Consider the following 23,768-nt stretch of genomic DNA (forward strand, 5'->3'; position numbering starts at 1 on the left):
TTAAGACACTTGGAGCTTGATGTTTGAAACTATTCTTGAACCAGAGCCTTTCCTGTTGGTTACATTTACACACGTTCACCCTGAAGTTTTGTAACACTGTGCGTGTGCAGTTGTGTACAGCATCTTCAACCTATCAGAGAAGAGGGATGTAAAGAGGCCCAATCAGGGACGAAACATTTGATTTGATTATGAAAATAAGTTTCATAATGTATGACGCTATTGTCTGCTTATCCATTTTATCCTGAAACGGATGACTCTTGATTTTGCTTGGTCTGATTTCTTAGACATTCACTGCCAGATTCATTTAACTGTGACAAAAGATTTAGAAGTTTCCTCACACATCTACACAAATGCAAAAAAACTACAGAATAAGTTAAAATGTTAGTGGAAGGAATTCACCACTCTATTTTTACATTTCATAGAAAGTGTTACGCAGGCAAGGTTGCAATGTAATAAACCGGCTTTACATTTAAGCCTTTGCATTAACCCTTCTATATGAGACCCTAGAAGGAAAAAGAGCATGAGAAGGGAGGGAGGGAGGGAGGGAGTGCAGGGAGGGATATAGGGAGAAGGAGGGCAGAAGGGAGGATTGACTAAGGAGAGCAGTTAGTGGACTCACTCCTTCACTCAGTCACTCTCCCCTAGCCAGTGACGTCCACCACTGCTAGCATTTGCTTCCTGCCAGGTGAGTGAACTTTCAACTTACCTGCTCTTTTTACATTTTATTTTGGTATGGAATATTATTTACTCTACCTTGATTTATCAGTTTGTTGTTTTTTTATTGATAGTCTATCTGTGTGTAAGTGTAACAGGTGTAACAGTGTTGAGATGCTTTTCTGTTTTTGACTGTTAGCTTTTAGAATGTATTTTATAAATCTGTTAGCTAAAAACTATATATCTGCCAATGTTCAAACATTAGGAAGAAATATTCGTTGTTGTTAAGTTGTTACTATGAAATAAGCATAAACACAAGACAAACAGTGCAGTAGGATTAAGCTGCTTTTTCCACTTTGATTTACTGTATCCATGCCTGCAAAGTCTGTTTGTTTGTAGATGGTTTTTTCCTTTATAATTTTACCGTCAAAGTAGACAAGCAGATTTGGTGTATTTCGTGCTCTGTGTTGTTCTGCGGCATGCAGTGATTTAATGTTTCAGTGTGTCTGTCTCCACCGCTGCGTTCTTGTTTGGCTGTGACACTTGTTAACCTCCAGTTAAAACCTGTCTCATGTCTGGTTAGTACGCCTTCAGGGATGTTAATTCACGTGAATTCCAATACAAGTGCGTTAGTTGGTCTTTAATTATATGCCTATGTTTGACATGACCGAAAAGTAGGCCTAGTCATTTAATGTGCTTTGGCTTGCATTGTATCACTACAAAATTGATGATGCACCAGTGAGGTAAATGAATTGTGAGACTCAAAACAAGTCTGGTTTTATGTCTATGACTGAGATCCCTTTTTATCTCTTGGCTTTATTCTGCCATTGAGTAGAGTGAAAATAGTTTATTGTAGTCTATCTGCATTAGATAGATAGATAGATAGATAGATAGATAGATAGATAGATAGATAGATAGATAGATAGATAGATAGATAGATAGATAGATAGATAGATAGATAGATAGATAGATAGATAGATAGATAGATAGATAGATAGATAGATAGATATGACTTTTATTGATCCCAATTTGGAAATTCTTTCAATTTGGGAAATTCTTTTGTCCAGAGGATGTCACCATTGGTCCATTTAATTACCACGCGTATGAGGGGTTTCTAAAGACTGACTTTGACTTGTGTGTCTTTATACAAGGTAGTTTTAGTTTCAAGATGTATGTCATCTAAAGGTGATGGCAGGTGTTTTTTATAAGGGGGAAATTAGCCTGTAGCTTTAAATTGATGGCCTAATTGACTAGCCAGGTATAATACTCCACTGGTCAATTTAAAAGGAGCCAAATTAATACAATAACGTGAAACATCGTTAAATAAAGCATAACAAGAGGAACACATTTAATCATGCAGTGTCTTGTACCTGCAGACCCCCTCCTCTCGGTCACGATGATCCGCACCCTCTGCTTGAGCTTCTTCCTCCTCCTGCTGCTGTCCCTCTCCTCTCCCGCACACGGTGAACCTAGGCGGAGCACATCCAATCAGCGCAGGGCGCCTCGCGCGCCCGCCGCCAAGGTGCGTTTGGCAGGCAACTTTGCGCGAGAACCTCACGAAGGGCGCGTGGAGGTGCTGCACAACAACACCTGGGGGACTGTCTGCGATGATGAAGTGGACATCAAGTTGGCCAACGTGGTGTGCCGAGAGCTGGGTTTCCAGAGCGGTGTGACGTGGGCTCACAGCGCTCAGTATGGAGAAGGAACCGGTGAGAACACTTCCTGTAACAAATTACAACAATTGAGTCACTTTTGGAAGTGAGACGATTTACTGAAAAAATGTAAATGGCTTTTTATTGTAGGAAAAAAACAACTTCACTTGATGACAAACTATGATTGGCCTTTGACATGATAACAGGGAAACCACAGAACCAGGTGTAATCTTAAAAGGACTGCATAGCTCCAGAGCACTGTCTCTATGCATGATAGCTCACTGACTTACTCAAACAAAGCTATCCTTAGTGGTATTAATTACAACTGTGCTATTCACACAATAAAGAGTCAAAATGTCTGCACTTAAAAACGCCCATTGTCATTTATTATATTGAGACTCTAAGGTAGGCGGCCATATTGGAACAGTTAATTGAAAACCTGTCTCCTGTGTGCTTCCTCCACAAAACTTTAAATGCATGGCTACATGAAAAGACCACCAATTAAGGCATCCAAAATAACTAACATCATAAAGTGACAAAGATAACTTGTTGTGGGATTGGACTCTACATCTCATTAAGGTCGCCTAGCAGGCAAATATATGGGCCAAGATAGGGCATTTGTTTTAGAATAATAATAGCATTCACTTGCCAGAGTTGTGCAACACTTGCTGTGGTTTATGCACATTCTTTAGTGCTGCTTTTAAATCCAAATTAAAGAGAAGGTTGAATAGATTCAAGAGGCAGGATCTACAGCAACCTGCCTTGTAAAATACTGTGTATCCACTGCTAAACACGCCGCTAAGGTGCAACCCTAAATCACGGCGCCAGTAAAAGTCAAGTGTTAGGTGTTTAGGAACTGATTCGGGTCCCTTGTGTAGATGCAATGCGCGGTTTGTTTATTGAACAATCAATGAAAGTCACTATGAATGACATAATGAAGTGTTTATCCTTTCACAAGGCCCAATATGGATGGATAACGTACGCTGCGACGGCTCAGAGAAGTCCTTAAAGGACTGCAAACACAACGGCTGGGGCGTGAATGACTGTAAACACACGGAAGACTTGGGGGTGGTGTGCAACACTGAACGCAGGCCGGATCAGACAGCCAGTCGAGGCCACACCACGTACGCCAGGCCCAATGGAAGCCCTGCACCTCAGTGGCAGGGCATCGTGGCCACCCGCAGGCATCCAGGATATGGCTATTATGGAAACGGACATCAACAAGAGATCCCCAGGTTCCAAAGACACCACCCGGTAAAGCGGTTTACTTCTGATACTCTCTATGTGAATCTTAGAAAGGCATGTCAATTTACAATTTCCTCTTCCCCAAGGGTCCAAGTAAGGTGCGAATCGAGGAGGTCCGTCTTCGTCCCATCCTCATGGCTACAAAGAGAAAGAGCCTGATCACAGAAGGTGCGGTGGAAGTGAAGCATGCTGGGAGATGGAGGCAGGTTTGCGACCTTGGTTGGAGTCTCAACAGCAGCCGAGTTGTGTGTGGGATGCTTGGCTTTCCAGAGGCTACTCAGCACAATGTCAAAACATACAAGTGAGTGTTAATCTTTCCTGCTAGCGGCACTTAGAGCAACACATTTTACATTTATGAACTCAAGTTATTAGATTACATTACACCGGGCTGTTGACTGTAGTTCAGAAGGGCAGCATGCTTTGTCATTCATCCCATTGTTAAGGAAATAAAAACTCATACTGAAGAATAAAAACGCAACAGTGACATCCTGTTTAAAGCCGCTTTGAGTAAAGACCTTTTGTTGGGCTTATCTTACTCCCCCAGCCACTTCTGCCTTGTGTCCCCCTTTACTCCCCCCTCCCTTCCTCAGCCTCAGGATGATGATAAAGGAATCCCTGTCCTCTCTCTGCTGCCCTTTCTCTGCACCTCTCTCCAGGCAAAGCACCTATGCTCTCCTCTCTCTCTCTCTGATGCTATCTTCAGCTTGCAGCTCTCAGACAAACAGCCCCACTCTAACTTTTAGATTCCCATGCTGAGGTGTAATATCACTGCTGATTGTGCTTTAACTGTCCCATCAATACCATGTGTGAGACAGAGGTGGTTATTGGAGAGTGGGATGGGGGTCTTTGTGATGCGACTTGTCTTATTGACAGGGCAGCCTCGGCAGGCTTGAGTCAGCCATGCATCCCTTCACTTTTACACCCCACTTCAAAAGCAAGTGCCAGTGTGTGTGTGTGTGTGTGTGTGTGTGTGTGTGTGTGTGTGTGTGTGTGTGTGTGTGTGTGTGTGTGTGTGTGTGTGTGTGTGTGTGTGTGTGTGTGTGTGTGTGTGTGCAACTATGTGTGCTAGAGCAGGGGTTTTTAAATGGTAAAAAAGCACAACATTTACAGGTGGTTTTGTAAGATTTAAAAAAACCTGTGGATGAAGCCAGGCTAGCTCCTCGTTTCCAGCCTTTATGCTAAGCTAAGATAACCAACTGCTGGTTCCTGCTACATATTCAGACACACATAAGAGTAGCAAGTGGCATTTTTGTCTTCAACCACAGACCACACAGAGTATTACGCCATTACTTTTATAAGAATAAATAACCTCTGACTAATTGCCGTTGTCAGTGGAAGGGGGACCCAGTTGGATGCAGTTCCTGGAGAGCTACTGGCTAGGTGATTCATAGTTTAGCTATTCCTTCCCTCTTTTGGCCAAGCCTATTCTGACTCCACACAGGACAGACAGGACGCAACATCTCCTCTGTATTGTATGTGCAAGAATCCTCTTTCTACTAAAGCTGTTGAGGGGGTAACTTATTTGTTTTATAGACTATTTTATAAACAAAATACTATTTCTTTACCAACAACCCTTTGGAGCACACACTCACTGAAAGTTTTTCTGCATTGCCGTTGAATTAAGCTGTGTGCTCCTAACTCTGTTATTGGGAACACAGTGATGCTTTAACTGGATTCTATTGTTGGAAGAGGGGCATCATCAGGCGTCATATCTCCAGTAATAAAAGGTCCTCAGAATGAGCTGTCGTCGAACAGCCTGGCCGTGTCTCTGTACACGTTCGTTTATTAGAGCTTCCCCGCATTGCAGGTGTGATGCTTTTTATGCTTCAGTTCGATTTTCTATCGCAGTAAAGATTTGCCACTTAATGCAAATGCACGGGAGATGAGAAGAACAAGAAGGAGATGAGTGAGGAATTAGATGGGTATATTTGCATTGCTGCCACATAAGAGATCTGGCTGCTCACCAAGAAGAGAGGTATGACAGAGGAGGACGAAGCTGCTGTGGCTTGAAGGGCTTGGACTGAAGCCTGCAAGGAATCTGCTCAGTGCCTGTTTCAGGGTGTTGTTTTTAAGTCTCCCTCTAAGGTCAGGAAAAAGAAACTTAAACAATAGAACTCCACAAGCTCTTTAAGGCTTTGACCTCAGCCACACCAAAGTGGATAATACTTCTTAGCCAACATACATCTGCTTATAAATGCACAGTGTAAGGTTTGAGCGGACGCCATTATGTTGATTTTTCTGCTGTGCGCGTAAATTCTAAGGCATGAAAGCAGTCGGTTTGGATATATGTTGGTCGGCTTGTCCTGGGTATGACCTGGGTTTTTTTTGTAGCCTCAGTGATGTGTTTGCTTCTAAATATGTACCTGTTTTCTATCCGTGCAGATGCATATTTGTTCTCTCCCAAAATGTGTTTTTGACTACAAGGTGTACACATGCCTCAAAGTCTCGGCTGCCAGTAATGTGTTATTTTTGCAACAGTTTTACACTCTTGCAATATTTTGTTTTCAGGGTGAAACCTTATCGTTGTTATTGTATTGGGATGTTTATATACAACAAACAGTTACAACCAGCAAAAAAATAGTTGATAAACACAGGTAATGCTTTCTCAGCATTTACTTTTAGGTAATTGTAAGGATTGCACTCTAAATTGCCACTGTAACCATAATTACTGTACAAAATGTAAGAGGAGTCATGGAGAAACAATTGGGTGTTAGACAATATCATGTTCAGTTTCCATGTAACATCTGAAATACTTAAAAAGTTGCCAGGAAAGTTTAGGATTGCATTGCATGGTTTGACTAAATTTAGCCAGTGACACCCCCCCTCCCCAGTTTCTCCACCTTGCTACAAGTCTCTCAGGCCATTCTTAGAAACCCGGACCATGCCATGTCTCTCGGCTCGCTGTGTCTCTTGGATGAGAATCTGAAGATGCTGAAATTACAGGTTGGTCAGGACCAAGGCTCTCCGGGGTTTCTGCTGAGAGTGAAAAAAAAAACACCCCCAATTATAGCTGTGTGTGAGAGAGAGTAAGACATAGTTGGCGATCGAGGAGGAAGAGAGTAACAAGAGGAAGAGGAGATTTAGAAAAAGCACAGGAGCAGCAGTCAGACGGGCCAGATTTTCGCTTGCTCGTGTGAAATATGTTCAATTACAGCTGCCGTTTGCAACACGGCCCGCTGTGTCAGCAGCTGTCTGTCTTCGTCTGTCACCATAGTGATTTGGGGACTTAACCGGCATTTCATATTTAATTATGTTTTAGCTGAAATGTTCTTGACGAGGCTACCATTTTCGTGCTTTTGTGTGACATTTTTGAGTGACTGAGTCTGGCTTTCCTGTCTGATGTCTGTGTGATCTTCCTCAGTGACCTTCTCTTTAATTAATTTAACCATCTTTTCATTTCTGTTCGCATGCCGGTCGTTATTTTTGTGAACAGACTGGAAGCCGGCTTTCAAAACTGAGTTGAAGGATTGGGATTTATGACAGCTGCTTCTGGCTGCGCGTAAATATTAAATTACGATTTTAAATGCAAGATCCTTTTAGAAGTGAATTAAATAATGAAATCTTATATTTGATTTGGGCAAATGAGATCTCTGAACAAGATCAAATATGTTTAATCTTGGCCTTTTTCATTTAGATTTTGGTGATCATTAGTTCCAACGTCACATGCTTATTATGAGCTGAACAAGCATTATGCAAACCAAGGTTTAATGGCGATATATTTTAGCATTCTTGTATAGTATAGGGAATAAAATGGTCAACGCTTCCAATTTCACTTCAATAAAAAGCAAAACATAAAGAGAATATTAAACCAAAGGATTATACATTAACTAAGGTTTTTACTCTGATAAAAATGTCCCAACCCCCTAAAGATTTTTCAGTTTTTCTGCTGCATGAGGATGCTATTAACCGGCTTAAGAACAGCTCAACAGTTCCCCTTAAATTAGATTTTTGGGGATTTTAACATCTTCACACTGCTCAGTGGCTTTAAGGTGATGAATGATATATAGGTAGAAAAAACCTCAAACTGAGTCCACCTGTTCATTGCTCTTGCTTACTATTATTACACGAGTTTAAACATACTTTTTTTTGTGGATGAAATTCAGCATTTAAAGCATTAGCATTGAAATTAAAGACCTGACGGTATCGTTTAAATCCTGTATAGTAGTCCTGTTGGTTTCTTAAGAGGGAAAATGGTTAGCTGATTGGTCTGTGGTGAGGTCACAAACAAGTCACAGACATGTTTGCCTCAAGGGAAAATGTGTGTGTGCGAGTGTGTGTTCATGGTCCTTACTCTCTATACCCGATGTTACTGCAGAGCCACATGGTAGACACATTTCAGATATTTTACAAGTTTAATTCAAAACACCGTAAAGAATAAGTGTTAAATTCTATACAATGTGTCAGTCGCCAATTAGAGCAGGTCTCAGAAACGGCTTTATTCACAGCACTGCATGTGTTTATAAAATAGTGGAGTTTTCTCCCTCATCCAGTCAGATGTTTGATAGATATTTGAAAGGTAGCAAGCAATGCTATTCAAGCTGTTGAGATTTCATAAACAGATGTTCATAATTTAAGTTTACCTCAGAGCTTCAAATGGGCCTGAGAAACAACCATTTATTCTTTAATTTGCAAAACAGCTGTTTTTGATAAATGACTGCTACAATTTAAGTTTGAATATTTGAGAAATATTTGCAATGCTAACATTTTTGGTCTCTCCTGCCCCATTTACAGTTACAGCATGAAGAAACAGGTTGTTATGTGATTCGTAAAAGTGTTCAGTCAGCATTCCATGACTTCACACAGCCATCAACATCATGTCAAAGACAATGCTTCTCTTTATTCTAACATCCTCAGTTTGTTTTTGAGGTTCTTTGCTTGACATTTATAGGAATCTCTGGAGTTCATGTCAGAAATTCAATATTTATCTACCTGTCCATTCATACAAATATCCTTGGACATGTTTGTTTCTATATACGTGAATGCCACTAAAACCAGGAGTATTTTTAATAAAGTGCTGTGTCAGTAGCCACAAAATATAGAAACTAATTGAGCCTCCCACACTTGTAATGCCATGCTGATATACAGCTTTAAAGAGATTACACTTAAAAAAGATGTGGTATTTTAATGAAGCTACACCTCACAAGCTAACTTTGATGAATGGTCCAGTGCTCAGGAGGAAGAGCGGGTGGTGAACTGATCAAGAGACAAGATACTCAACCCTAAATCTTTTAGACGGTCAGATTATCTTATAAAATAAACAATGTATATAACAATGTTAGTCTCTTAATAACCGTACAAACCTTAATTTTTCTGCCAGTAGCACCACCAGAATATCTTGATGTACTAATGCTGGACGATAATAGGCTCTTTCTTACACAAGTCAGGCTGTAGCGTGTGTATGAGTGTTTTAAAGTAATTGAGGTGATGGTGCATGCCCTTTGCAATGGTTAAGGATGTCCTGGCATGGTTTTTTGTGGCATGTCTGCTCTGCGGGTCTGCCAAGAGAACAGAAGGCTTTCCTCTCCGCCGCTCTCCCGAGTCAGCCAGCATACTTGGTGCATAAGTCTCTCCTCGGTTCTGGTTTCTCTGACATGCTGCGCACTGCCAGAGTTTTTGTTTGTATATCGTGCTTGGTCAAACCCTGTTTTCCCAGAACTGTTGTACATCACTGATGTTAAATGTCATGATTGTTTGGACTGCGTGTGGCTTTGGAGGTTAACAACAAAGTTAAAAATATCTGGTGTTTGAAAGAAAAAAAACACTTTTATAGTTCCTAACTCCTGCAGTTATGTTCAAATACCCTAAAGACTTTTATCTAAAGGGTCTATTTTAGTTTAAAAGGCAAGTACATTGAGTGTAAAGGTGAGTAATTAAGATTTACCCAGCAACAGATTCCTGTGAACACTTGTCCGTATGTTGACGACAAGAAAAGGCTGTTGCCTAACTCTAAACATAAACACAGTAAACAGCAAGCAGCCCACATTCCAGATGGAAATATATCTTACTAAACCTATAAAGCAAAAAAGATAGACAGGAATAAGAGTTGCTGGAGGAGAACCAGAACATTGCATTCTTCCTTTAACTATAACAGTCATCTGCATTAATATATTTATAGCTTTACAATCACCACAAAGCCGCAAGCAGAGCTCATTCTGGTGTTATACATGGACGATTTATATATAGAGCTGTATGATTCGTCCTTTGATCAAGTCAGTGTCTGAGCTGTAACTGCTTTTAGTCAAAACCATGTATTAAGTAAGTCGGTATGTGTTTGTGCCGCTACTAGCTGTGGCAGAAATCCCTCCTGTGTGGCCAGGTCACAGATAAAACAAACAACAGATGCTACAGTATATTGTTCAGTCCCTAACCTGCCGCGTGATAAATTGGTGACCAAGGTGTGTGTGTTTGTGTGCGTGTGCGTGTGTGTGTGTGTGTGTGTGTGTGTGTGTGTGTGTGTGTGTGTGTGTGTGTGTGTGTGTGTGTGTGTGTGTGTGTGTGTGTGTGTTGGTAACCTCAGGTAATATACGTACCTGATAAAACTAACATCTGTGCTTTGTGTTTTCTACAGGAAAATATGGGATACCAAGGTGGCAGATCCTTCTACAAGGTAATACAAATACAATTATTCGTCTTGTTCGATAGTCATACTTGATCTCACTCGTTGTATAATTCTGTGAGATACTTGCAGATCCAACAAGCTGAAGTTCTTTAAAGGCTTGAAAACATATTTAAGAGTTTCAATCAAATCTGATCAAACAAAACCACACACTCCTATTAACAAAATTAGTTTTCAGTATATTTTAAGTGTCAAACCCTTCATAAACAATATTTAAGGATGTGTTTTTATCTTTAACGTTAATTATTGCCATTTTACTTGTAATGTATTCGAGGAAATACTAGATATTTTTACCAGTTGGTTTTAGGAATATATTACCAGAAATGTTTACTTCTTTCTAGATTGAGCATGATGTCAAAGAAGAAGGGATTCTGGATAGAGAAAGTTCACTGCCAGGGGATTGAGAACTCCCTGTCAGAGTGCCTCGCTCAGTTGTCAATCCCCCGGAGTCCCAGTCCTTGTAAGAACGGGAGGCATGCAGTTGTCAAGTGTGTGCCAGGTCCTCAGTTTGCTCGCATCTCCTCTGGAAGACCCCAGGCCCCCTATCCAGTTGTGGTAAGATTAAAACGGTGATGAATACACTGGCACATCATACTGTGTTTTAATGAACTGAATAAGCCAAGTTATATTCCCTTTGCTGCCCTGTACAGCCTGTGCGTCTGAAGGCTGGCCCCAGACTGGGTGAGGGTCGTGTGGAGGTGCTAAGAGATGGAAAATGGGGGACGATCGTGGACCACATGTGGGACAGACCTGCAGCCAGTGTGGTGTGCAGAGAACTGGGCTTTGGCACTGCCAAGGATGCCCTGAATGGAGCCTTTATGGGTCAAGGTAAGCAAGAGAACTGCTCCTGCACAGAGCAAAGGCTTCCACATAACTGAGACTGGGAATCTAGAGAACTCCACATTTGTTCTAGCTGTTTTGAGTCTGCAATTTGGATGTTTGAATGTGTTTATCACGCTTCATGGTATTCCAGAGAAGACAGGGAGACTTTTCCACTCTTTTGCTTATCTTAGACGCCGCACCCGTCTGCCCTGACTGATAAGATAATGCATGGGCATGTGTGTTTGCCTGTCTGTCTGAGTCTGTATGTAACCTCTGGAAGGTGCAAATGTGTTGATTGCAGTATCTCCAGCTGTGATTAAACAAGTCCTGTGCCAGGGCTTCCAGCTGCCCAAACACCAGTCACACACACATACTTTCACACACAAAATGTAATACTATAAACCATGGATGTTTACGTTGGCATTTGGTAACATTAGCCACAGACATAATCTTGCTAGCTTCAAGCAATCTTTTCATTTACTCACTGAGTACTGTGGTCTTTTTCCTTCATTTTCAATTTTACGGCTTTGATGATGCACGGATTCAGTCACTATCCAGCTGCGCCAGTGGTGTCCCCACCCTTACGAGATGTGAGAACCGCTTCTCCATGCCTCCGTCTGGGGTGTAGTCTCTAATCAAGCTGATCAAGATGAAATGTGGGACAGCAGACTTCTGGTTGAGCTGTTCAGTTAATCATACATACAGTAGGGTATTTTTGTACGTGTTGAAGTACTCCCTGTTACCTTTCAACCTCTTCAATTTGGTTTTCTGTAGATGATGTAATTCATACTACTTTTCTTTTTGAAAAACCTGACAGAACTTAAATTTGGTTACGTCGGCTCCTTTGAGGATACTTTTACTGCACAAGGCTTCACACGCCTTGTCGTCTGGATTCAATCAACACTTTAACTTTAGCCAGAATTCAGGTTCATTATGGTTCCAGCAATATTAAGCTTTATATATTATATTCTTTTCCTGATCCAACCATTGAACTATATTTGTGTATATGCAGGTACATGCATGGGTATTTTACTTGGTTGTAGTTTATAAAATCAGTCTCAGATTTAAACATTAAGATGTGGTTCTGGTTTTTAAAATGCCAGGTTTACTCTTTCAGATTTTCTTCAACTTAAAATGTCCTCTTGTGTGGTATTTGAGGGCCCAGTACAAGATGTTTCACACATAAAATACATTTCAATCTGTTTCTGGCGTACCATCACTCAGCTGCCAGAATTTGTCAACAGCAAACAAAATACAAATGCACAGAAAAAAGACAAAAGATTACAATAGTAAATCACTAAGGAAACACTCTCCAATCAGTAGATGCATTCAAATCTGTTGTCAAAATGAAGGTTTAGTGTAGGTAAAGGTAGAACACCAGTAAATTCCCCTGCATTCATCTAAACTGTATGAAAAGCTTCTAAACTTAATACAATTCCTGCATTTATCTGAAGGCATTAGGACAGATATGCTAATCAGTCCAAATTGAGAAGTGCTGTGCCAGAGCAGGACCATTACACACACAGTGTGTTGTGTTTACCTTGATTAGATTAAAATGCAAATGACACAAGACCGCTGCAAAATAGCCAAACTCACCTCTACACGCTGCGATAGGTACAGCTTTTGGAGCGATGACACCTGGGATTTGACGGACCCTGATCATTCGCCATCTCACAGCCCTGCACTGCTTGCACATACATGAACCAAAATAGAAGGAGTGCTTTGAGAAGGCGACAGTCTTTGCACTAAAGAGTTACCGTTGGTTGTTGTGCTTGTAAAATTAAAATAAACCCCATAAACACACTTCACACATATGCAGGTACATACTCTCCCCTCTGCGCCCACACACACACACACGTTCATGCACACGCATACAGCACAGTACTCTCCCTTTCCATCTGTCCGTCTGTCCTATACACTGCCATTGCACGATGATTGGACTTCAAAGTCCTCTCATAACTTCCTTTCTATAACATGCAGCCTGTTAGACATTTTACTGACATATAATTTTCCATGTGCTCGGAGGCCACTTAAACACAGGGGTATATGTCGTTGAGGCCCAATTTAGACTCTTTGATAGAACAAACCCTCACTGAGGGACTCTGAAATAGTGAAATGCTTAACATGTAGTTTTGTAGAAGTTTTGCATAAAGTTTAAAATCATCCTTTCTGATGGCGCATACACATTTAAGTCAAATGTTTAGACTTCACATAACTCTGAATACATTCAAATACACATGCTTTATGTCAGCACGCGAAATAAATAATCTTTTCTATCAAACCGAAGACGCCAAAGGAAAATATTTGATCATTTATGATGATCAAATATGATACAGGTTGTGGTCGACTGACTGTTTGGCTTGGGAGAGAGGTAGACAGTCGGCTAGTCAGAGATGGCTTTAATGTGGTCTCACTTATCAGACTGGTTGTACAACTTTCTATTTCACACCACACAGAGCATCCCCCTTTTAAGTAAAGTTGTAATTTAATTGGCATAATTAGAATTTATATAATTATAATACCCTATAATTTGCAACCCAGCTTAAAAATCCTATTGACAGGAAAAGGAAATTATTTCGATGTTTCTTGGCTTCTACCATCTAAAGACGCATAGTCAGACAGATCTATTTAGAAACATGATTTTAGCAAAACTACACACTCTACATAATTTTGTGCCTAAAACAGAATATAATTTCAGAGGAGAAGAACAGGGTTTCCCTTGTAACCACTAACCAACTATTTAAGCTATTCTCAACAAGAATGCAACCAAATTGACCCTGTTTCCATGTTTCCAAGTATGTTTTCTAATCCATCCAAATCATCTGCCAATTTGGTAATCAAGCTCAAACATTTTCTTGTGAATACTAAATGTAAGCCTCCACATTTCTATTATTCCTGAATTCTGCTGTCAATCTTTGACTTTTTATGTTGAAGTTGGTTTGATCATTTGTTAAATTGATGTCCGGCAGAATGAAAGTGAAGACAAATATTCTAAGCTCTGTTTAAACTCCATCTGCTAACCATCTAACTCCCATCATCATTACATTTATTATCACCATCAGTAAGTTAAATTACAGGGAAACGGTTTCTATTTTCTTTCTTGACCGACATTGTAACGTTACCGTGTAATTTTGCAGTACATATACATTTAGAGTACTATATTACAAAAGGAAATAAAACAACCTGACTGCCTGTGTGTGTATGTGTGCATGTATGTGTGTGTGTGGCCAGTTTCTTGAAATGTATTTTTGGTTTTTGTGGATTTCCCAAAGTAAGGTTTAAATACAGCGTGTCACTGTTCATTTGGAGGATCCCTTGACTGGGCCCCATGTTTGTCTTGATAACTTAAAAAGTGGGAGTTTGGATCTAGTTTGTGGCCTCTTCACTGTAGATAGAGACGGAAGTGGTTTTGAAGCTTCTTTTTCGTAAGTCTGAACCCACGCAGGGTGACCAGTATGGAAGCAGACCTACAATCTACCAAAACCAACACAGAGACAGATGGGGGGGGTTAGCCTGCAATCTGCTCCATACCATTCAAGTCATCTTTCTTCACGCCCTTCCTTCTTGGTTTCTCTCTTTTTCCCCCGGATTTTGTGGTTTTGGTTGTGTTTATTTCAATGCTGCTACATTTCAACGTTTGCCGTTTGTGTCTTTTGTTTAAAGAAAACACTGCAGCCAGTGTTTGCTCTGTGTTTTCACACCCTGCCATCATTGTGGCGGCAGCTGTTTGCATTCACAAAATCTTTATCTTAAGATTTATTTCTTCCATCTTCTATGTTATTTAGAGATGATCTGGTTTAAAACCATAAACAGATACTATGAAAGTCTTTTATTTTGTACCCACAGATTTGCCCTTGTTTGTTCACCCAGGGAGGTGGACTACACACAATGTTATTGTTGTTGTGCCAACAGCAACAGAATAGTGGTAATGAGGTGTGGCAGATCCCTAAAGTAGATGTTTGTGGTGCTGCCGACGCTTGGCCTGCAAAAGCACTTTGTCACGACAGATAGGAACTTATCGTTGTTGGTTTGTTGCTAAAATAGCAAAGCATAATTGCTTGAAAAGAATAAAGAGCCTTGGATGTGTGCGAGCTCCTTTTCGTGATAAAGTCCTGTAATGCCTCTGCGTCTATGTTTGGTGGCCCCGAACAGTACACTATAAATATTGCTCTTCAGTTATGTCTATGCTCTTCTGGCTCCCATATATTCCTGCCTTATTTTTGTCAGCATAGTCTTTAAATCTACCTTATGTCCTCCTCCCTCTTCAGGTACCGGACCTATCCACATAAACAGTGTACAGTGTATGGGGAGTGAGCGCTCCATCCTAGACTGCTACTTCCAGGAGGTTCAACCATGGACGTTCAAACACAGCCAAGATGCCTCAGTACGCTGTAATGTCCCTAAGACCGGGATGGAGAACACGGTATAAAAATGACTCTAAAACAAGACGAAAATGTATTTGCTTTCACTGATAACCATGACTAACCATTGAATCCCTATAACTGATTTTCAGGTGCGACTTATTGGTGGCAGAGTCCCGTCAGAAGGCCGCGTTGAAGTGCTGATGGAGATTGGGGGTCGTAAGCGTTGGGGCTCTGTCTGTAGTGAGAACTGGGGCATCAATGAAGCCATGGTGACATGCAGACAGCTCGGCCTGGGTTTCGCTGCCAGTGCTCATCAGGTAACAAGCTTCCTGACCAACAAAAAGGTGTCAACAATCATGTCATTTCGATCTCTGTTCCGCCCTTTATTCGTAAATCTGTTGTTGAAGTCTCTAAAATAATGGGCATGTTGTCCTGAATGAACAAACAATGTAACATTCCCACTTCTAAACCAATTAATGTGTTTTAAAAAAGCCAGGTTAGTGTTATGAGGCATCATTCATCCAAGTTTTATCAAAATCCTTTCAGCGGTGTCTGGGTTATTGATGAAAAAACAACAAATGGATGAGAGGCCAATCCATAGTCACAGCGCCTGTATTTACTGTGATGGACAATGAGCTAGTATTCTACTTACTGAGAGAAAACCTGACAGGTTTGCTATGTCCTGTGACCCCTCCCCCACGTCCTTCCTTCAACAGGAGACCTGGTACTGGCCCGGTGACTCGAATGCCGCTGCCACTGATGTGATTCTCAGTGGAACTCACTGTGTTGGCACGGAGCTTTCAATTCAACAGTGTCGCCGCAACACCCATCTCCACTGTCCTCGAGGAGGTGGGACTAAGGCCGCTGGGGTCAGCTGTTCAGACAGTAAGTACAGCCTTCTTTGTAGCCAATTATTCTATATCTGTTTGTATCCTAACATAACCGCTCACATCTGACCTTCAGCGGCGCCTGACCTTGTTCTGGATGCACAGCTGGTCCAGGAGACAGCCTACCTGGAAGACCGACCCCTCCACCTGCTGACCTGTGCCAATGAGGAGAACTGTCTGTCCTCGTCCGCAGCCAGGATGAACTGGCCCTATGGCCACCGTCGCTTGCTGCGCTTCTCCTCCCGCATCATGAACCTGGGTCGGTCCGATTTCAGACCCAAAGCAACAAGAGAGAGCTGGACATGGCACCAGTGTCACAGGTATAGCATCCCTCAGGAGTTTAGGGAGTTGTGACATTGCTTTGGTTGTTGCAATGGAAATAACTGTTTGAATACTTACTATAAGTGGGATGTTGTGGTTGCCCCTGTGGTCGTTCTAAGTGTTTTTTTGGGGAAAACTGTGGTTTCGTGTCTTCGATTCAGGTGAGCTGGGGTTTTAAAAAATATTCTGACAAACACCTGTTCCTCGTACAAAATTGCTTATACGTGCATTTTGAAATAGCTCTCTTCTTGTTGAGCAATTTGGGATATATTTAATTTAATTGCATTCAATTGCTACCAGGAAAAAAAAACATGCTGAAGTGTGATGTGTATGCCAGTGTGCGTATGGTTTGACAGGGGGGCTGTGGGTAGCGTGCAACACGGGGCATTAAAACAAAAGAGCCTTTGTCTGTCAACGGGCGACAGCAGCAATTTGTACATTAGTTGTAAATAGACTAAATATTGGCCTCAGGTCTACTTGTAACAAATTCCACTCTACCTCTCAGTTTACCACCTCTGTAAGTCAGTTTCTTGTCAGATGACGAGAGCACCCTCAGGCCTGTCGTCATGAGAGAAGGAGCCATTTGAAGCCCACAGTGTTGGCTGTGTGACGTGTTCTAGTAAGTTATGAGTGACCCGAAACAGTGTTGTCATCCCTCCAGATTGATTAGACTCGCTGCCGCATGTGTCTGTGGAAATGACTGCTGAACCAATCTAGTCACAACAGGTCGGATGTAATACAGAGGACAGGGCAGCCCACGCACGGTCAAGTCCATTTCAGTTTGTAACAACAACACATCAGAGCTAGGAACGGGTGTTTCAAAGCCCTCCATTCACTCGGAATGAGTAAACAGTTCAACCAAGCCGGCGCTAAAACAAGCTTCTGTGAGAGGTGTTACGGTGACACCCACGCTCATGTTCGAGCAGTGAGGTCATTAGGCTACAAGCCAAAGGGAGCCAGTGTTCACTTAGCGTAAATGCACACACTCATACACTAACAGACACACACACATACACACTCTCACCTGGACTTTCCCCTTCTGTCGTCCCAGGCACTACCACAGTATCGAGGTGTTCACGCATTACGACCTGCTGACTCTGAATGGCACGAGGATCGCAGAGGGACATAAGGCCAGTTTCTGTCTGGAGGACACGTATTGCCCTGATGGTAATGTTCACTATTCATGACTCCCACTAAAGCACTGTTTCCCATTAGTGACAGGAAATTAATATCAATATTTCAGCTACAGCTATTTAGATTTTTACTTTGTGGTTAATGTGTTAGATCGCTGCTGTTGTTGTTTGTTCACTCTCCATTTACTCGTTATATCATGGATGAAATAGCACGTATGAGAAAGCAAATGTAGTCTGCTGCAACTCAAGAAACTAAAGGCTCTTAAAAATAACAGGGAGTGCCAAGCATTAAATGAGCTTTGTTGTTTTGATTGATAATGTTGTTGGTGTGTGTGTGTGTGTGTGTGTGTGTGTGTGTGTGTGTGTGTGTGTGTGTGTGTGTGTGTGTGTGTGTGTGTGTGTGTGTGTGTGTGTGTGTGTGTGTGTGTGTGTGTGTGTGTGTGTGTGTGCGCTTCAGGACAACAGAAGCGCTTCTCCTGCTACAACATGGGTGATCAGGGTATCTCAGTGGGCTGTTGGGATACATATCGCCACGACATCGACTGTCAGTGGATTGACGTGACAGATGTACGACCGGGAGACTACATCTTCCAGGTCAGAAGTCATTTTATATTTAACTTTTCCTTTTGCAGTTTGGGTACATTTACTCATGTCAAGTAAATAAAACAACATCATAGTTCTACATTTTTGGAATTATGTTTTTGCCAAGAGTTACCTGAGAAAATCTGTGCCACTTACAGTATGTCTGTATGGTAAATATGAAACTACTGCCAGAACCCAGTTAGCTTAGCATAGCACTACAACAAATCCGTAGCTGTTTAGGTGCAGTAACGAGTCTGGAGTCTCTACTGATTACATTACATACTTTATGGTGATGACAAGACTCCAACTACACCCAGCCAAGAAATAGTCCAATACATAAGACTCTGTGAAACCGCATGTCGTTAAGGGACAAATGTAAGTTTACTTTTAAGGATATCAATGTCCCTTTCTCATGTAGTTATACAAAAAAAAGCTTTTACAGGATCTTAAGGTGGACTCCGTCCTTAAATGGTTTGTGTTTCCGTCTATTCCGGTAAATCCACCACTCACTTCACAATCATCCCCTCAACCATTCCTCCGTCTTTCATTATTCTGACCCAGGTCAAACACTCGAGTCATTGTGGCTACAAGAATAAACCACATCAAGGACTCTATATTCCATTATCCTCCATTTCCAGTTCAGACTGCTGATCCCACCATGTACGCAGCCTTCTTCTGATCTCATGCTGCCAATAACCCCCCAGCTGCGGCAGACTGGTTGCTGTGTAACTCACTTTCTGATAATTACTGCTGTCACAAAGTGTGTCGTAGAGGTCACTCTCAATCTTTGTAATTACACTCCTCTACTCTCTATTAAAGACTGATTTTTTTAATGTACTCGCAAAAGACGTGACAAGCATATGTATAAACGCATGTGCTGACTGGATGTATTTTAAGCATGTTGAGCAGGGTATAATTATAAAGTCGTACATGCTGCAGCACAATGTGGAGGCGGAAAGGAGGAATGAATGATAGAGGACAGAAATGGAATTGAGAGAAATGTAGGAACAAAATTGTAAGAACTACTGAAGGTGAAAAGGTCAGGGTCATTTTAGGAGAAAAAGCACTGAGAGAACATAACCAAATGTCACACAGAAGAACAAGAGAGAAAAAAAGAGCCAAGTTATAGTTGTTATTCACTAACGCTGCAGAAATGGAAAAATATATATATTTTACTGCATATCTCTCTACTGCGTTCTTTAATTTTCCCAGTCAAGTGCAGGTAATGCCTGACTTTTCACAGCAGACTTACCCTTGAACCACCCATTGCCAATGAAACACACCAATTACCCAAATTAACTATTACCTCCCTTTAGTCAAACAGCAGCTAGTCCCCCCTTCCATTAGGAACGGCTAATTTGCCACCAAGGAATTCCTCCTGCCCTGTTTTTATTTTTATTGCCACTTTCTCACTGAGCCACACATTCTGCCCCTGAACCGGCCCTCTTCAAAAGCTCCCATACTGTAATTTACCCTGAAAAATTAAGAGGCAGCTTTTGTGCATTCACTTACCTTTTAAAAGTTGTTTTCCTTTTTTAGTTTAGTTTACGTTGGTTCTCCCTGTAGTTGTTTGTAACATGTACTTAAAATGGGCGTAGCAGTTTACAGAGCCGCCATTAGAGTAAATGGCTTCACAGTATTATCACCAGACCAGATTAAGAGAATGGTTGTATCAGCAGTTATGGAGCTGCTCTGCAAATGACACACTGTTAGTACAGTGTAAGCCAGCACTCAGACATATAAACATGCTCATGCATAACTACTCTATTGCAGCACTCTTTAATTTCAGGCAAATTCGGTCATTATTGCATACCGATGTTGCTGCGAGGAGCAACCACATTCCATAAACTTCAGCTGTAAAGTTGCATAACCTCTAATGCAGCTTCTTATGTGTTTTGTGGGCAGAAGAGTCTTTGTTACGTGTTTTCATACAAGGTATAAAGTGTTTTATGATGAGCTACCCTTAATCATCTCCGGTGTATTTTGTACTTTGCATTACACTTGGTTAAAGCTTCATTTCAAATGTCATTCAGTCCATATGGTTAGCTGTAGGCTACCAAGCACACTCATTCAACGTTAAGTCAATGGGAAAGAAGACTGTGTGTATAGTGTATTTATATCTCCAAATAGGAATACTATATGGAAAAGTCATCCAGCTTTTTATAGATGAGAAAGGGATTGACTATAAAAACAATACCAGCCTCGAGTGCTGTTTAATAACAGGCCCTCTTACAATTTTACATCCAACTGCTCTTTACGTCAAATGGCTTTCTCAGCGTGTATGGACAGTGTCTATGGAGAGGAGACATATTTTGTGTTTGACCATGTGCCTGGCCTGCTCTGGTTACAGTATTAGATGAAAGTGAGAACAACAAAGTCATAAATTCTTCCTGTTTTCTAATAAATGTTTGTGATGATGAAGTATGCAGCTGCGAGACATGTCGTTTTGAACAGAGGTTGAGTATGATGGTGTTGTTTTGCAGGTGGAAGTCAACCCTGCAATGGACATGGCTGAGTCTGACTTCATGAACAACGTCATGAGATGTCGGTGCAAATACGATGGCCAGAGAGTGTACATGTATGGATGTCATGCAGGTGAGCACAGGAAAGCCTTTTACTCTTTCTTGGTTCAACCTGATTACTCCCCTCCTCGGTCACTGACACTAATATCCTGTTTCCCGTTAAGGCGATGCATACAGCGCAGAGATTGAGGACCTGTTTGAGCACCAGAGGCAAATCACCAACAACTTTGTTTAGCCTGTCCTAGGGGGCCGGAGTCTACTCAGGGTGGGAAGAGGTCGATGGCCCAAAGCCCTTGAGACCTCAGGACCCACAAAAAACAGACAACACACACAATGGGGGCTGTTCACCTACTTGGCAGATGTGGAGGAAAATAATTATAACACATCATATCACAGCAGCAACCATTGCAGAGACTCCATTGTCAACCAGTGTGGGACAGGTGCCAAACAGCTCGACATGTTTTTTTACTCTATTTTGGTAAGAAGATACTGGATAATGATTCTAAATATACAGAATAGTGTGAATGTGGATGGCTTGGAACTTTAGTAAGTCATTCAAAGCGTTTGATGTGAAAAACTAAAACTATTCAAAGACAATTTGGAAGACAGTGCTATTGGTAAAACTCATTTACAATGTAGAAAAAAGAAAAAAAGTAGTATTGAATTTTGTAACACTCACTCTTTTACATTACTTCAATATTGGTGCTCTAAACATTACTGTATGTCTTTACATGAACCTCACTTCCTTTCAACTTAAAATTAATCTTGGCTAGTTATCTTTTACAGTTCATTAGGTATTTTACAATTGCTTTGGCTTTAACAAGATCATTGTTTTATAAAAGTGTAGTAGTGCTACAACGTTTGACTTCCTGTCTAAAATAGGTAAGAGGTTGTCAAATGATTTTATGGAACAAAGCACTTTATCTTTTCAACATCAGTATTCTAGTTTTGCCCTCATGCTGTTGCCACCAAAACGACTTTATCGTGTTATACATTTCAAAACGTGAAATATTATGTTTGTTTTTAGTTTTCATATACAATGTAGTATTTATGCCGAAACTTTATTTATTCACGGATTCACACATACACAGCATGCTCAGTAAAGAGATTTTTAGTTTACGCATAATTAACAGAACTGATTTTTGTACTTGTGTAATTAACCATAGACACCATGTTATTATATTGTCCCATGATGCAGATTTAAAAAATGTTTTATTTTAGTTAAACAACTGTAACTGTACAGTTTCTTCTCTCCCATCCTTTCCGCTGGGAGGGAAACTGGCCTGACACAACCACAGTATTGTGGCAGGCAGGCAGGCAGGCTGGGTTTTGAGAGCATATAAAAAACCTTCTAATTACATCTGTTTAGGTTAGACATAAGGTTACGGTTAAGGTTAGGGATATAGCATGTGCTTTATCAAGAAACACGGTGGAATAGTTTCTTATGCAATCACAGAAAGAGCGAGAATCTTTACACAAAGAGAGATTTACTGAGGGACACAGTGATTGTAAGACAGACTGAGAAAGTAAGACAGAAAGAGAGAAAGGGATGAAGTTTGGAGAAAGACTTATGCAGAAAGACACTTTTTACTAGCAGAGCTGCCTTTTTGTAGGCAGCCATACGAAGACCACAATCTGGCATATTCAGCTCCCCAACGAGAACAACATGTTTGTCTGGGAGAAAAAAGAAACACTTCAACACAGTAAACAGTGGGCTTATTTTGTACTAAAGCTGGGCCTTCTGAAATATACTGCATATACTACATTTCTACATTACTACATTCAGCAAACTATGATGCTACTTTTTTACAACATGGAACTTTTGTTAATCATGTTGTTTTACCCCATTACTGTGTTTGATGTGTATGGCTTTTAGTCTTAGTGGTTAAATCTGGTAAGATGGTTTTCTAATGGCCAGTTTCCAGGGCTCGTAGTGGAAAGGATAAGTCACTCATAAAAACAAATGCAGACTTAATTAATTTCCTAAGTACCGTGTTTTCCCCTCACTGGGCCTTTATTATTTGGACTTCATGGAAGGCTTGGAGAGAAAGCTTTTTGGATAACCTTTAACAAGGTCTTCCATACAACAAAACTGTTTGAAATGCTAAAGAAAGCATATGGACGTAAAAGTCTGTGTGTTTGCTGATGTGCTCTTTTGTTATGTCGTGCTTGTGTACATTTTATATTGACTTATTATGGTCTGTTCTGTGTTATTTAAAATTATATGCCATTCCATATTTTAAGTTGGTTCATATTCACCACTCTCATCATATTACTGTATTGTACCCATGCTATATGCATAGCACTGGGACATGTTTTCCATGGCCAGTAATGCTTATATGTCTTTAAAGCTGAGAGTGTGAGCTACGGGGTGCTTACCTACGATCATATTCATGGAAAGCTGTACTCTCAGGGACTTAAACCTCATCTAAAGAGAACAAATAACATTTCATGTGATGTGATTCAGGTTGCTTTAGCTGTGATGCATGGACTCATACAGAAAGTAATGTGTGCTTGCATGTTTGTGGAGGATAACTTTTTGATAGACACTGGCTGAGTCAGGAGCAAATTTCAGTTAAAGCCCAAATCACAATTTATCCATTCATCATTACTGTGAATCAATAAAACTTCATGACATACTAAGCTGTCGTCTACTTCCTGCCTCCTTTTTGATTCTAAAACATGACTCTGCAGAATATGTGTTTATGAAAAGAGGCTTGAATTGCGAAAACAGTAACTGAAAGTATCCAGTAGCATTTTCACTCCACCTGCTCTGATACATATGATTCATTCTGTGGGTGAACATCTGATCTGTCATACTGGTTACTCAAGCACTCTGGGTTCTTGGTTTTCAGACACTTAAAAAGGCAGTTTGGAAACTAGAACTTTATTTAACAAGGTTTCCCCTAAAATCCCTAAGCTGCCCAAAGACAACCCTTTAAAGTGATTAGATTTTCAGTGACTAAATCC

General features: G+C 40.9%; 1 protein-coding gene across 1 annotated transcript; it reads left to right on the top strand.

Annotated features, from left to right (window-relative positions):
- Positions 1–609: 609 nt before the first annotated feature.
- loxl4 (lysyl oxidase-like 4) lies at positions 610–23,441 on the top strand. Its single transcript, XM_063875568.1, has 15 exons — positions 610–685; positions 2,031–2,363; positions 3,265–3,560; positions 3,638–3,852; positions 10,120–10,158; positions 10,509–10,722; positions 10,818–10,995; positions 15,258–15,412; positions 15,503–15,670; positions 16,070–16,238; positions 16,317–16,560; positions 17,613–17,728; positions 18,152–18,288; positions 20,760–20,871; positions 20,963–23,441. The coding sequence occupies exons 2-15, from the start codon at positions 2,051–2,053 to the stop codon at positions 21,031–21,033; spliced, it is 2,427 nt and encodes an 808-aa protein (XP_063731638.1). The 5' UTR covers positions 610–685; positions 2,031–2,050; the 3' UTR covers positions 21,034–23,441.
- The last annotated feature ends 327 nt before the right edge of the window (positions 23,442–23,768 follow it).

The sequence above is a fragment of the Eleginops maclovinus genome, chromosome 22, assembly GCF_036324505.1.
Source record: "Eleginops maclovinus isolate JMC-PN-2008 ecotype Puerto Natales chromosome 22, JC_Emac_rtc_rv5, whole genome shotgun sequence".
Lineage (NCBI taxonomy): Eukaryota > Metazoa > Chordata > Actinopteri > Perciformes > Eleginopidae > Eleginops > Eleginops maclovinus.